This window comes from Anolis sagrei, chromosome 11, assembly GCF_037176765.1.
Source record: "Anolis sagrei isolate rAnoSag1 chromosome 11, rAnoSag1.mat, whole genome shotgun sequence".
Taxonomy (NCBI): Eukaryota; Metazoa; Chordata; class Lepidosauria; order Squamata; family Dactyloidae; genus Anolis; species Anolis sagrei.
In genome coordinates, this window is record NC_090031.1 from 19,272,223 (window position 1) to 19,288,862 (window position 16,640).

Here is a 16,640-nt window from a genome sequence, read left to right on the forward strand (position 1 = left end):
TAAAGCAGTTGGCTCCTTTTATCATATGTGGTGGTAATGTCCACAAACTAAAAAATATTGCACAAAAATTACAAAATAATGGGGAACATACTAAACATTAAAACTATTTTTGAACCAGAAATGTTGATCCACAGACAAATCCCAAAAGACCATGAGATAAGGCAAGCCATCAAGTATTTTTCATCAGATATAATTTAGGCCATTCGTATAGAGTTTTTGCACTGAGTTCAGATCTGCACTTATTTTTTTTATCACATGTAGTTTTTGTGATGAAGCTAATCAAATAATTAATGCATTTACACATGGATGCATTAATTATTCAGTTAGCATCATCACAAAAACTACACATGACAGAGAAAAAATAAACACAGATTTAAATTCAGTGCAAAGAACTCTATAACAGCATTTACCAACCTGGAGGTTGGGACCCCTAATGGGGCTGCAAGGGGGTTTCAGAGGGATCACCAAAGACCACCAGAAAACACATATTTCTGATAGTCTTAGGAACCCCATTGGCAGAGAAGACTGAAGATCTCTCTGCCTGTCCTTCTCATCCTTAGAAACAGACTGTGAATACTTCCTCCAAAAGCCCTACTCCGTTGTGATTGGCTGACCTCTCAGCCAAGGAGAGGGCTATTTCTGAGACTCCAACTAGGAAGGGGAGAGCAGGCGTGCTCGGCGAATGACAGCATGGTGTGCATGTGCGGAGGAGGGAGAGCATGTGAGGCTGGAGGGAGGCTAGTGCCAAGGAGTCCCTTCAAGGCATGGGGGATGTCTGTGGGAAGTTTGGCCCAATTCTATAGTTGGTGATTGCTCGGAATGCTCTTTGATTGTAGGTGAACCATAAATCCCAGCAACTACAACTCCCAAATGTCAAGGCCTATTTTCCCCAAATTCCACCAGTGTTCACATTTAGACACTGGTGCCAAGTTTGGTCCAGATCCATCGTTGTTTGAGACCACAGTGATCATTGGTGGACCAATGCCCACCAAACCCTTCCAGTATTTTCTAGTGGTCGTTGGAGTTCTGTGTGCCAGGTTTGGTTCAAATCTATTGTTGGAGAAGTTCAGAATGCTCTCTGATTGAAGGTGAACTATAAATCCCACCAACTACAACTCACAAAAGATAAATTAATCCCCCCTCCCAACCCCACCAATATTCCAATTTGGGCATACCAGGTATGTGTGCCTATTTTGGTCCAGTGAATGAAAATACATCCTGCATATCAGATATTTACATTACAATTCATAACAGTAGCAAAATTTCAGTTATGAACTTGCAATCAAAATCATTTTATGGCTGGGGTTCACCACAACATGAGGAATGGTATTAATGGGTCACAGCATTAGGGAAGTTGAGAAACACTGTAATAGAGTAAGAAAAAGAAGAGAAAACAACCAATATTATTGTTTCTGTGCAAAATGACATATGCTGAGTTGTTGAATATAGTGATATATATAAGGATATGTAGATTATTTTGTCCCTCAGTAGTTTGTAGAGGTAGGAAATATATTGTTACATTCTCTTTGCATGTTTCAATGTAGATATTTATTAAAATACTGTAAAAAGGGGGGGGGAGATAAAGAAGACAGAGAATGTATTGTCGAAGGCTCTGTTTCACCATTGCCTCACCACCAGTTACTTTCAGTGGGACAATGAATTCTACGAACAGAAAGATGGAGTAGCTATGGGGAGCCCTCTCAGCCCAGTCATAGCTAACTTCTACATGGAACACTTTGAAAAACAAGCCCTGGAGACAGCAACCAAAAAGCCCACGATATGGTTCAGATATGTGGATGACACTTTCACCATTTGGAGCCACGGAGAAGAAGAACTCAACAGGTTCCTGGACCATCTTTACAGCATCCACCCAAACATCCAATTCACCATGGAAAAAGAAAATGAAGGAAGACTGCCTTTTCTACATGTCCTAGTTATCCGCAAACCAGATCAACAATTGGGCCACACTGTCTACAGAAAACCCACACACACATAAAAACTCCAACCATCACCCAAGTCAAAAAAGAAGCCTTGGCAGACCGTGCAAAAAGAATCTGCGAACCCCACCTCCTCCAAGATGAACTGAACCACCTCAACTGGGCTCTCCAGGCCAATGGAGACTCCACCTCAGTCACCAGAAGAGCTGCAAGACCAAGAACAAGCCACGAGAGTCAAGATGAAGATCCACCCAGAGGAAAAGTGTTCCTGCCATACATCAAGGGAACCACTGACCGCATAGGGAAGCTGATGAGGAAACACAACATACAAACAATCTAAAACCCACCAAGAAAATCCAACAAATGCTACGTTCAGCAAAGGACAAGAGGGGTCCTCTCACTTCTGCAGGAGTCTACCGTATACCATGCAGTTGTGGACAAGTCTACAGAGGGACCACCAAACGCAGCGCTGCCCAAACACAAATCAAGGAACATGAAAGGCACTGCAGACTACTTCAACCAGAGAAGTCAGCCATAGCAGAGCACCTGATGAACCAGCCTGGACACAGCATATTATTTGAGAACACAAAAATGCTGGACCACACCAACAACCACCATGTCGGACTACACAGAGAAACCATTGAAATCCACAAGCATGTGGACAATTTCAACAGAAAGGAAGAGACCATGAAAATGAACAAAATCTGGCTACCAGTAGTAAAAAACTCTAAAATTACAACAGCAAAACAGCAGAGAGGAAACAACCAGGCACATCTCAATACCTCTCAACAGGGGATTTTCCCAGGCTCAGCCAGGCCTTCAAATGCTAATGAAGGTGATCAGTTGAAACATTCACACCTAGCTCCAGCAGGGAAGAGCTCTTTGCCCCACCCCAGCCATTCCACAGATATATAAACCCATTGTCCTTATTCCAACAGACCTCACTACCTCTGAGGATGCTTGTCATAGATGCAGGCGAAACGTCAGGAGAAATGTCTCTGGAACATGGCCCTATAGCCCGAAAAAACCCACAAGAAGACAGAGAATGACTGCAATTCGACACCACTTTAACTATCATGTCTCTATGCCCTGGAATCTTGGAAGTTGTAGTTTGGTGAGGCAACAACACTCTGTTTGCCCAAGAAGACAATTGGGCATGCAAAGACAATTGGGCATGTTTTCGATACCACTTTAACTGTCATGTCTCAATTCTTTGATCCTGGGAGTTGTAGTTTGATGAGGCAACAACACTCTAAAGCAGGGGTCCTCAAACAGCCCATGGGCCAATCCTGGCCCCCCAAGAGCATTTATCCGACCTGCGGATACACTGGGCCACTGCGCCCTGAAGGGCTGCCCCTCCCAAGGGCAGCAAAAAGTGTAAAGTTTCTCCTGGTGTAGAGAATGCGCGCCCAGGGGCTGGTGCAGGGAGTCACACACCCAGGGGACAGTGGAGGATGCGTGCTCCCTGCACCAGCCCTCTTCTCCTGTGCATTTGCCAATGCCAGTGTTGGCAAGCAGGCAGGGGAAGAAGGCTAGTGCAGGGTGCACGCTCTCTCCATCAGCACCCTCCCCCCATGCTCTTGCCAATGTTGGGAGAGGAACATTCTCCAGTGCTTGCAAGTGCACAGGGGAATGGGCAGGTGCAGGGCACATGCTCCCTGCACCAACCCTCTTCCCTCACACACTTCCCAACACCGGAAGAGGGACGCTCTCCCGCATTGGCAAGAACATGGGGAAAAGGCCAGTGCAGGGTGTGCACTCTCTCCACTGGCCCCTGGGTGCGCTCTCCCTGCACCTGCCCTCTTCCCATCGTGCACTTGCCAACACCGGGCCGCGTCCCTCTCCTGGCATTGGCAAACGCACGGGAGAAAAGGACCACTGCAAGGCCAAGCGTGGGGTGGGGGGAGGAAAGAGGCTGGCACCAGAGGCGATGGTGCGCCTCTCCTGGAGACTGTGCCTGCAGGAAGTGGGAGACAGCCCAGTGGTGTTCATGTAAGAGTTGAAGCGATTGGAGGTAGTACAAATCCCATCATCAGTTGTACATCCTCCCCAAACCTCTCCAGTATTTTTTTCTTTTGCTCATGGGAGTTGTGTATGCTGAGTTTGGTTCGATTTCAGTTGTTGGTGGAGCTCAGAATGCTCTTTGTTGGCTGGTGAATTATAAATCCAAGCAACTGTAGTTCTCAAATGCCAGGGTCTGTTTTCCCCAAACCCCTCCAGTATTTTCTGTTGCTCATGGGAGTTCTGTACGCCAAGTTTGGTTCAGCTCCATTGTTTGGTTCAATTTCATTCTTGGTGCACCTTCAAGTGCTCTTTGACTGAAGAGGAGCCATAAATCCACACAACTGCAACTCCCAAATGTCAGAGTCAAATTTCCCCAAACCCCTCCAGTATTTTCTGTTGGTCATGGGAGTTCTGTATGCCAAGTTTGGTTCAGCTCCATTGTTGGTGGAGCTCTCAATGCTCTTTTATTGCAAGCCACACAACTGCAACTCCCAAATGTCAGGTTCTATTTTCCCCAAACTCCACCAGTGTTCAATGTGGACATATTGAGTATATGTGCCAAGTTTGGTCCAGATCCATAGTCATTTGGGATCGCAGTGCTCTCCAGATGTAGGTAAACTACATCTCCTGTAAATCACTGTCAGTTTTTCTTAACCCCCTCCAGTATTTTATGTTGCTCATTGGGGTTCTCTGTGCCAAGTTTGGTCCAGGTCTGTAATTCGTGGGGGGTCTGTGGAAGTCAGAGCTTAATCTGTTGAAGGTATTGGCAATCCTATAATCAGTTATCCATACTCCCCCAAACACTATGTTCAGTTTTATCTGATATTTACATTACGATTCATAACAGTAGCAGTTATGAAGTAGCAACGAAAATATGGTTGGGGGTCCCCACAACATGAGGAACTTTATTTAGGGGTCACGGCATTAGAAAGAATGAGAACCACTGACTTAGAGTCACCCTAAGTCTGAAACAACTTTAGGTCACACAGCAACAACAACAACAACAACCCAAATTAACTTGACTATCTGATCAGCCAAAAGCAGGCCCAACATTCCCATTGAGTTTATGTTGGTTAAAATTGTACATCATTTTAAATATTGTATTGTTCTTTCATATATATTTTTGCAGTACAAATAATATATCTGCAGTGTGCATAGGAATTTGTCCATGTTTTTTGCAAAACATAGTCTGGCCCCACAACAATCTGAGGGACAGTGAACCGGCCCTCTGAAGCCATGCAAAGACAACTGGGCACATTGCAAACTTGCAGATCTAGACAGATCGATAGGACTCCAAAAGATGGCTAAAAATGGACCTAGAATGGAACAACCATTATTCCATTCCATCTCCCCAAGATTCCTTCCAAGGCCTGCAACCCAAGCATGTCCTGCTGACCAAATCTCCAAAAAGAGACAGGGAGGGGAAAGAAAAGGATTCCATCTTAATGGCCTCCTCAACAGACCAGGGTTAAAACAATTCTAGTAGGGGGGAAAACAAAAACAAAAGAGTGTCATGGGGGATTGGATAGAGACTTGGGGGACACACCAAGAGGGCACATCAAAGGCGCATGGGGGGGGGTACTTTAATTGTCAATTAAGCATGCATAGCAAGGTGGGGTGGGGCACTGTGCCATGGCAACCACCGGGCTCCATGCTGGTGCATTATTGTCCTGACAGGCAGCGGGAAACACAGAAAACAGCTGATGTGGCCCACAATGTGCTTGCGGGGCATCTTGTAAGCAATCAGGCTCTGGAGGAATGGCGGGCTGCCTACTCCGTCACTAGCCCTGAATGGGGCATTCCTCTCCAAGGGTCAGGCCCTGGTCACTGAGGAGGAGGCATAGAAGGGGCACAACAGGTTTGAGTCCGATTCTGCTGATTCAGTCTTCGTTCTTGCAGCGGAACCTCAAACACCCCCTTGGATGGAGCCGGGAGGCAAAGAGTGACCCCAGAGTTGTTAGGATGTTGGATGGATAATGACTCTGAGGGTATGCTTGACGTTAGGCCAGTGTTTCTTAACCTTCCTAATGCCGCGACCCCTTAATACAGTTCCTCGTGTTGTGGTGACCCCCTACCATAACATTATTTTTGTTATTACTTCATAACTGTAATGTTGCTACTGTTATGGATCATGACGTAAATATCTGATATGCAAGATGTATTGTCATTCACTGGACCAAATTTGGCACAAATACACCAAAATACCTGGAGTCACTTTGGACCATGCTCTGACTTACAAGAAGCACTGCATGATTATCAAGCAAAAAGTGGGTGCTAGGAACAATATCATACGAAAGCTGACTAGCACAACCTGGGGATCACAACCAGGTACAGTGAAAATATCTGCCCTTGCGCTTTGCTACTCTGTTGCTGAATACGCATGCCCAGTGTGGAATACATCTCATCATGTCAAAACAGTGGGTGTGGCTCTTAATGAGACATGCCGCATTATCACAGGATGTCTACGCCCTACACTATGAGAGAAATTATACTGTTTAGCCTGTCTTGCACCACCTGATATCCACCAGGCAGGAAGAAGCAGCCAGCAATGAAAGGACCAAGGCATGGACATTTCTGGCCCATCTCCTATTCGAATATCAGCCAGCTTGCCAATGCCTTAAATCAAGAAATAGTTTTCTAGGGTCTACAGAGATATTCACAGGAACACCTCAGCAAGCAAGAGTCCAAAAGTGGCAGGCTAAAACCCGGAACCTCAATCTGTGGCTAATACCAAATGAGAGACTCCCTCCTGGGCACACAGAAAACTGGAAAACTTGTAAGGTGCTGAACAGACTGCCCTCTAACACCACGAGATGCAGACCCAACCTTAAGAAATGGAGCCACAAAGTGGAGTCCGCAATATGCAAGTGTGGAGAAGACCAAACCACAGACCACCTGCTACAATGCAGCCTGAGCCCTGCCACGTGCACAGTGGAGGACCTTCTCACACCAACACCAGAGGCACTCCAAGTGGCCAGCTTCTGGTCAAAGGACATTTAGCACAATGCCAGGTTTTAAAAAACTTTGTCTGTGTCTTAAAATGAATTTTAACTGTTCCCTTAACTCGCTTCTGACCCAATAAATAAATACCACCGTGGCTCAGTGCTATGGAATCCTGTGAGTTATAGACTGGTGGGGCACTCTTTGTCAAACTTTGAACTGACTGCCTATTTAATCTGTTGACGGCTTCCAAACATTTCAGATCAGGGAGCCTTTGTGTTGCACGAATTTGGCCACATAGGAGGAGCTCATTGGGACAGCACCCAATTATTTGAATTGTGGTGCTGGATGAGAGTTCTACAGATACCAGAAGGGACGTTGAGAAGATGCACGTTGTTTAAGGAACCAAACCCTCGCAAAGAACGGTGCTGGTGACCCCACACTGACCCCCATGCGACCCGAATGCTTGTCAGGGCCCTGATTTGGGTTGTTTGCCTCTCGAACTCACTGACTTTGGTGTGCAGATTAGAGGTACGAGAACAATGGGGATTGTTTTGCCCAACAATGAATGCGCTTTGCTTCGCGCCACTTGCTCATGCTGTCCCTCCCAAGCCCCAGATTAAACGCCAGCCTTGTCTCTTTCCAATATCTATTTAAATGCAGACAGGGGTTTGCTTTTCTTTTTTTGTTTTTTTTTATGAGAATGGCAAAATAAAGAAAAGTTGCATGTGTGAAGCAGAAAGAGGCAGAGAGCTCTGCCCAAATGGTTTCACTCTCTAGGACAGGAACAACCTTCATGCCATACAGTCAAGATCTTCTTCTGTCCCCAAACAATTGTACAATTGGGTTTTAGATGGATGTATTGTGGGTCAGCATTTGGAGGGCCACATAAAATGACATGGAGGGACATATTAAAACCATGGGGCTTGAGTTTGACACATGTGCTCTACACTATGATCCCATAATTATGGAATATATCTTCCATGAACACCCCTGGATGCTTGTTTTTGGAAATATTATTATATACTAGCTTGGGTACGAAATGCATAAGACTGTGGGTGAACTATAACTTCCATCATGTCAGGGTAACCTCCTGAAACTCCCATCAGTACTTAAAGTTTGTTATGTTGGGGAAGTTTCCTCTAGATGAATCATCTGTGTGCTCTGGCTATTGAGTAAACTTCAACTCCCACTATGGTGTGTCAGTCCCCTCAAACCTCTCCAGTAGGTTGAGTTATTCATGGGGGTTCTGTGTGCCCAGTTTGGTCCAAGTCCATCATTGGTGGAGGTCACAGTTTCTCTGGTTGTGGGTGAACTACAACTCTCAGAAAGGAAGGTCCATTCCCACCAAACCCCTCCAGTATAGCTCCCACTACTCAGGAGATACAAAGGGAGGTATATTGGTGTCTCCTGAGAAGTAGGAGCTATAGTTGTTTGTGGAGGTGGGGGCTTGTTTGTGTACGTGGACATCCCAACTACAAAACATACATATTTTCACTTTTATTATCAGTGGTTCTCAACCTGTGGGTCCTCAGATGTTTTGGCCATCAACTTCCAAAGATCCTAACAGCTGGTAAACTTGCTTGGATTTCTGGGAGCTGTAGGCCAAAACACCTGGAGACCCACAGGTTGAGAGCCACTGGTATATATTGTTACTGTTATTATTATGATTATTTGACCTGCTGGTTCCAAAAATGGCACTAGTTTTCCTTTATCAGATATTAGAAGCTCATTTATGCTTCATAGAATCACAGAATCAAAGAGTTGGAAGAGACCTCATGGGCCATCCAGTCCAACCCCATTCTGCCAAGAAGCAGGAATATTGCATTCAAAGCACCCCTGATAGATGGCCATATACAAACACAGGCTGAACATAATGTTATACAATAATTTGAACAATTTTGAAACAATTTTGGTGGACACTAAACCATCAGAAAAGCAAAAATGTCCTCCTAAGCACATTACAGAAGAAATACATTACAGAAGAAATTGTTACAATTAAGTTTGAAATGAAACCTGAACTCGATCTGCTTGGTATGTTAAACAATCAACTCGATAGAAAATAGGAAAGGTTACTGCTATACATGACAACGGCAGCAAGAAAGATCTATGCTTAAAAATGGAAAGATTCCGACACAAGACAATTAGCTCACAAATATAAGCAAACTTGCGGAAATTGATACGACTCACTATTGTGAATCAAGAATGGCATTGAAAGCATTTGAGAGTGTCCTTTCATAAGAATGGCATGGAAAGCAAATGCTCACAACACACATATACACACAGCTGTCTTTCATTGGGAAACAATTGATCCCGGCCTTGGCTTACCTGTCATCTTGTTTGGCGGGGAAGCGCTGGCCTGCACATGGTGTGGGGAATTGTGGGAGAGCAAAAGGTTCATAGTGTGGGGTTGGCCTGTGCTGTAGGCGTCCATGGCCAGCTTTTGGCGGAAGGCCTCCTCTTTCCTCCGGTTGGCAAACCAGTTGTAGACGCGGACCTCCGTGACCAGATTTGAACCCAGACCATGTGCTTTGGAAGGCGAGACGCCCCGCTGGAGGCATTCTGCCCTAAGAGAGGAAAAGGAGAGGGAGACATCACCTATGCCATTGTCTAGATCTGGGAATGAAAAAGGCAGAAGGGAATGCAACCTAATTTCTTGTGGGGTTGTTGTTGTTGTTATTATTATTATTATGTTCTTATTAGATTAAATTATGTACTATATTATAGATTTTCATTGCTATATTAGATATTATTGTATTATAACTATCATATTAGATGATATACAGTATTGTTATATTATTATATTATATACTAGCTTGGGTACCCGGCATAAGGTTGTGGGTGTACTACAACTCACATCATGCCAGGTTAACCCCCTGAAACTCCATCAATACTTAATGTTTGTCATGTTGGGAAAGTTTGCTCTTCTCTGGCTGCGGGATGAATTACAACTCCCACAATGGTGGGTCAGTCCCATCAAATCCCTCCAGCACTTTCAGTTGGTCAGGAGGCTATGTGTGCCAAGTTACGTCCAGGTCCTTTATCGGTGGAGTTCAGAGTGCTCATTGAGTGCAGGTAAACTATAAATCCAAGCACCTACAACGCCAAAATGTCCAGGCCAATTCCAGTGAAAACTCAACAGTATTCAAATTTGGCCATATCAGCTTCATAGTGCACTCTGGATATAAGTGAACTACCACTCCTACAAATCCCTCCAAAGACCTCCAGTATGTTTTGTTGGTCATGGGGATTCTGTGTGACTTAGTTCTAGGCCCATCATTGGTTGAGTTCATAGTGCACTTAGCTTGCAGGTGAATTATACATCCCAGGACCTAAAACTAATATAAATCATGGTGAATTTTCCCCAAACCACTCTAGTATGTTCAGTTGCTGGTTAATTCCTGTTTGCTGTGTGCCATAGAAAAGAATAGGAAAGGGTTGAGGGAGAGACAGTGGGTGGGATCATGCAAATTCCACACCAATGTCTTTGGTGGAGGAAACACAGAAAAATCTAGAAGGAAGTTGTCCCCGAATGAAAGCCTTCACTTGTGTGATGGGCAGTATGGTGTTGGTGGAGGACATTGACAGGGCTCTTGTACATGTTCATGGCACTCACTATAACCTGCAATGTCATAGGAGGGAGGGCCTTTGGTGTCTCCTACGTAGTGTAAGAGATATAAATGTTTGTGGAGGCAGGAGCTTGTGTCTGTAAGTGGGCACCCCAGCCACACACACACACACACACATATTTTCACTTTTATTATGTGTATACATAGATAGATTATAATTTTATATTTTTATTATATTATATTATTTATTATATTTATTTATAAATAAATAATTATTAAATAATTATTATTTTGGACATTTGTATCCTGTCCTATCTCGACCTCCGCAGAGGGACTCAGGGTGGCTAACAAAACAGCACCCCATGATGCCCACAACCAAAACCATAAATATGCAATTTAAATAACAATATAACAACAAAACAGTATAAAACAGTATAAAACATTCAACAGTCAACAGTATAATGGCTATATTTTTATAACTGTTATATTTTATATAGTCTTATGATAGTATTATAATACACTTTATTTTGTGTGTGTGTGTGTGTATATATATATATATAAAATTCTGTTTTCATTTTTACATGTTCGTATATGTAAAATTATGTGGTCATACTTTTAATGTAAGCTGTTTTGAGTTTTCTCTGGGAAAGATAAAGCAGGGTATAAATACACCTTAATAATAATAATAATAATAATAATAATAATAATAATAATAATAATTGTTACCCTCACCCAAAGGACCTTTCCATCAGCCACCCCAAAACTGTGGAACAACCTACCAGAATACAAATAATAACCATAATAATAGCAACAACAACACAGTCTTCATCTACCTATCTATAGAAAGCTGATGCAATCTATTATTATTATTATTATTATTATTATTATTATTAGTTGTAGTTGTTGTTGTAGTAGTATTACCCCAGCTCTTTTCTCAAATGAGACTCAAAGCACTATGGAAAAGATAGCTAAGGACATTAGAAAGTGTTGGAGTGATATAATGCTAATAAATAACTGTATCAGGGACAGATCTGAAACACTCTTATAGCTACAAAGTCAACACAAATAACAATACATTTTGATTGGCAAGCTTCCTATCTCTCTGCTTTGTTCACTGCTAGCTTGCTTTGGCTACGTTTTCTATCAACAGTGTGATGGTTTTCTTTGTTTTGTGATTTGCTGGTGAGTTCAATTTGTAAGGAAAAGTGGGAAACAAACTTGCAAAACCTTGAATCCAAATCGTGAGACGCCTGAGCTTTGACAGCTTTCACAGGTTTCACAGGAAATCCACTAGATTTCCTTCACTAATGATATAATTAATTGGACAACCAGCTAATCTGTAAACATAATTTATTCATATCCCTAAATATCAGCCTGGCAATCACAATATATATAATATATGGGGAGGGGGCAGGCGGAATAGATAGAGTTGGCTCTCCACATCCACAAAGATAAATAGATAGGTAGGTAGGCAGGTAGAGAGTTGGCCCTCCACACTCACATAGATAGATAAATAAATAGACAGTCAGACATTTGGCAATAAAGGAAGACACCATCAAAGCCTTCACAACAGATGGCCAACCAGTTGGAAGGGAGCCCTAAAGGCCATCCAGTCTAACAATACTTTATATATTACTATTACATATATTGCTATATAACACACATATATATTACATTATATTAATTATTGTTATATATATATTACTATATAATATAATGCTACAACTATATATTACTATATTAAATAGACTCATAGAATAGAGTTAGAAGGGACTCTACCATGGTATTGGGGGAGAACAGACAGAAAGGAAGGAGGGAAAGGAAAGAAAAAGAGAAGGAAAGGGAGGAAAGAGGTAAAGAAGGAAGGAAGGAGAAAAGGAAATAAAAAGTAAAAGAAGGAAGGAAACAGGGAGGAAAGAAAGGAGACAAAAGAAGAAGTAGAAAAACAAGCGTTTGGTTAAGCAGTGCAACCAATCATAGGAAGACGGCAAATGGAACATAGGAATGGCACAAGGATTATGAGAACGGATCTGATTTCAACTGAGGCGTTATGTTATGTCTGTTTTGTTGATCTGTCTTGTTGATTGTTAACTGTTGTGGATTGATGCTGTTGATCCTGTTTGTTGCATTGTTATGTTTTAATTGCACTGACACTGTTTGATAATTGTACCATGTAAACCGCATTGAGTCGCCTGTTAAGGGCTGAAAAATGCGGTATAGAAATAAAGCAAATAAATAAATAAATAAAAAGGGGGAGGGAAGGAAGGAAAGAGAGAAGGAAGGATGAAACCAAAGAGTGAAAGAAGGAATGAAAGAAAGAGGTAGAGAAGGAAGAAAGGAGAGAAAGGGGAACGGGAAGGGAAAGAAAAAGTGGGGAAGGAATAGGTAGATACCTCTCTTTCACAATAGTCCAGATATCTGCCTCTACTTTGAAAAGTCTTACTATAGGCCACAGCAATGCGTGGCAGGGCACAGCTAGTAATGTTATATATTATTAAAATCAAATGTTAATGAATGACTGAAGATCTAAAATTTCTGTTCTGAACTGGCACCGGATTTCACTGGTCAATGTTGTAAACGCACTCTCTGCAGTAGGCTGAGTCCCAAATCCTACAACCACGCTGCCTCCCCTCTGCTGTTGACTTATGCTAAGTACTGAGAAGAGTAGGTTCTTTTCCCTTTGACACGGAACATGCCAAACATGTCACACAATGGAGGTGTGCTTTACAACAACAAAAGCCCTGCCGTTGGCCAAGAAGCTGCCGTTTAAGGGCAAGGCACCTGCCTATGTATTTATTGATGTATCTGTTTCTTCCTACCTGTTGCACTCCTCGACCAGGGCCTCCCTCTCCTCCTTGCTGGGGTTCTTCTGCCGGTCGTAGGCCTGGTACAAGATCTGCTGGGAGGCCGGGCCCCACTTGAAGCGATTGCGCCGCATCTTCTTGCTGGGCGTTTCAGCGCAGGGGTCGTCCAAGTGGCCCCCGCCTTGGCTTTGCTGGTTAAACTCTGGAAAGAGAAACAGCAGCTGATCTTGACTGCTTTTGTCTGTCATAGTTCCAGAACCCTGGACTGTCTGGTTGAACTCTGAAAGAGAAAGGAGCAGATGTGATCGGGCTTAGAGCCCCCGCCACTCAGAGAGAAAGAGACACTCTTTGCATGCATTGAGTCATTGGCTTCCTTGCAGATGGCCAGAGACATTTGGGGTCTTTCAGGTTGCAGCCAAGGTTCTATACCAGGGATCCTCAAACTTTTTAAACAGAGGGCCAGGTCACAGTCCCTCAAACTTTTGGGGGGGCAGATTATAAATTGAAAAAAACATGAATTAATTCCTATGCAAACTGCACATATCTTATTTGTAGTGCAAAAACACTTTAAAAGAATATAATAATTAAAATGAAGAACAATTTTAACAAATATAAGTTTATTGTAATCTTATATTGCTATGTTTTCATTGTTATTATTGTTCATTATTTGCGTTTTCGGTTTTATTTTATGTAAATGTTGTTTGGGCTTGGCCTCATGTAAGCCACACCGAGTCCCCATAGGGGAGATGGTGGCGGGGTACAAATAAAGTTTATTATTATTATTATTATTATTATTATTATTATTATTAGCTTATTAGTATTTCAATGGGAGGTGTGGGCCTGCTTTTGACTGATGAGATAGGATTGTTGTTGTGGTGGTGGTGTGCTTTCAAGTCGTTTCAGGCTTAGGTTGACCCTGAGCGAGGGCCGGGTAAATGACCTTGAAGGGCTGCATCCGGCCCCCGGGCCTTAGTTTGAGGACCCCTGTTCTATACACTATAGGTGTTATTATTATTTGAAACACAACAAGATGAGTCCACAGCAGACAAGATCACTCTGCCGGCTGTTGTACTGAATTACAGTCGGACACTTTCCAAGTGTCTAGGACTGTGTGATGTATCGGAGAATGATGTGTGCAAATCCCAGTAAGGTGGGATTTGCTGGCATCTGGCAGGTGATAATTTTGTCAGTGCCTATTGTGTTTAAGTGTCAGCCAAAGTCTTTAGGCACTGCACCCAGTGTGCCAATCACCACTGGGACCACCTTGTTGTTGTTGTTGTTGTTATTGTGAGATATATATATATATATATCACAATAATATAATATATATATGACATTAAGTCCAGTCGTGTCTGACTCTGGGGTGTGGTGCTTATCTCTATTTCTAAGCCGAAGAGCTGGCGCTATCCGTAGACACCTCCAAGGTCATGTGGCCAGCATGACTGCATGGAGTACTGTTACTTTCCTGCAGAAGTGGTACCGATTGATCTACTCATATCTGTGTACAAATCTTAATGTGTTTCAAACAACAACAAAAACAATAACAACAATTTTCAACTAATAATAATAATAATAATAATAATCTAATACAGTCCTCCCAAGGAGATAGGGCAGGTTATAAATAAATAATTATTATTATCATCATTATTATTATAATAACATAGCATACATAATATGTAAACATAATATTAATAGTGTGTGTATATATATATGGCAATAATAATGCACTTGAAAAGCCTTAATTTGGACAGAACATCAATCCACATGCTGCAGAAGGCAGCGCTTCTCAGAACTGTGCACATTCTATGAACATATCTCCAATATTGTGGGCCCTTCGGAAGAGCGTGATTGTTCAGAGACAAATGCCAGACACTTGGATGTGTGCTTAAAGGTAAAGGTTTTCTCTGACATTAAGTCTATTGGTGTCCGACTCTGGAGTTTGGTGCTCATCTCCATTTCTAAGCCAAAGAGCTGGTGTTGTCCATAGACACCTCCAAGGTCATGTGGCCAGCATGACTGCATGGAGTACTGTTACTTTCCTGCAGAAGTGGTACCGATTGATCTACTCACATTTGGCTTTGAACTGTGAGGTTGGCAGAAGCTGGGCCTAGCAGCAGGAGCTCGCCCCGCTCCTCAGATACGAACTGCCAACCTTTCGGTCAGCAAGTTCAGCAGCTCAGCAGTTTAACCCACTGCACCACTAGGGGGCCTCATGCTGTGTTGTTATGTACATGTAAATAATAATAATAATAGTAATAATAGTAATAATAAACAGCATAGCGATCTTGTTTTCTGTGTGCTAATCGTATTGTGTTTCAAACAACAACAACAATTTTCAATTAATAATAATAATCTGATTCTTGCATCCACAACTAGCCAACCCTAACCCTAACCCCAAGAAGCAACCCCTTAAGATCAAATCTCAACTTAACACAGAGTATCCCTCCTTTATCTAAGCCCCATACTATCAAAGAACACCACGTTTTGATGACCATGTTTCAGAACAGCATGGCATATGATGTACTCATTGGAGTACTCTGGGCCTAAAAATGCTTCAATGACATTCAAGGGGTCACCATAAACCAACAGCTGGCTTAAAGGAACATACCGTACCATCCCTGGAGTCTGTCCAGTTAATAATGCAGTTCCTTGGAGTTCGTAATTTGCAAACTTTGCAACGGAAGTTTGCAAACACTTCTAAGGCGACAGCGAGTGCAATGCAGTCGTCTAATGGGACATAACTATGCCATGTTGGGACAAATCTAGAACCTCAAGGAGAAGGCACCCAATATGGAGGCTTTTATGTGTCCTAATTCTGGGCTTCCCATTCATCTCAAACAGGAGATAACAATCCTAAGCAACACCTATGGATATCTGTTAGCTTTGCTACAACCCCAGAGGGGGGAAAAGGAAAGAAACAGTCAACAATATTATCTTTGGATATGCGAGATGGCAGCCCACTAATTGGATCACCCCATCTGAATGGCATTGTTCCTTCAAGGACACAATGGGCTCTTTAATTTCTCTGAGACAAAAGGAGAAGATATCTCCTTTGCAGCAACCGGCAGGATCCTTTTTCCCAAAGGAAGGACCAAGATGACAAATGGGAGACCAGAAGATTTCGTTCCCTGGTTAGCAAGCTATGAGCTGTAGGTACATAGAAGGGACTGACATATCTTTGGCGAAGACCTTGGAGAGCTACAACCAGTCAGATCAATCCATACATATGTGTGTATGTGTGTAATAAATGCCCACCCTGGACATTATTCCACAGATATATAAACCTCACTTGCCAAGTTTCCAACAGACCCCTCAACCTTTAAGGATGCCTGCCATAAATGTGGGTTTTTTTTTTTTTTGTCGTGTCAGGAACGACTTGAGAAACT

General features: G+C 42.7%; 1 protein-coding gene across 2 annotated transcripts in view; it reads right to left on the reverse strand.

Moving 5' to 3' along the window:
* The window catches only part of HNF1B (HNF1 homeobox B), a 67,059-nt gene that overhangs the window by 29,604 nt on the left and 20,815 nt on the right, over positions 1–16,640 (reverse strand). Inside the window, exons 3-4 of one of the 2 annotated variants that reach the window (XM_060757099.2) lie at positions 13,270–13,456; positions 9,210–9,448 (exon numbers count right to left, since the gene is read on the reverse strand). In XM_060757099.2, the coding sequence (XP_060613082.2) occupies positions 9,210–9,448; positions 13,270–13,456 (426 nt within the window). Of the gene's footprint in view, positions 1–9,209; positions 9,449–13,269; positions 13,535–16,640 lie in introns of both variants that reach the window. The other variant, XM_060757098.2, reaches the window with a different exon arrangement.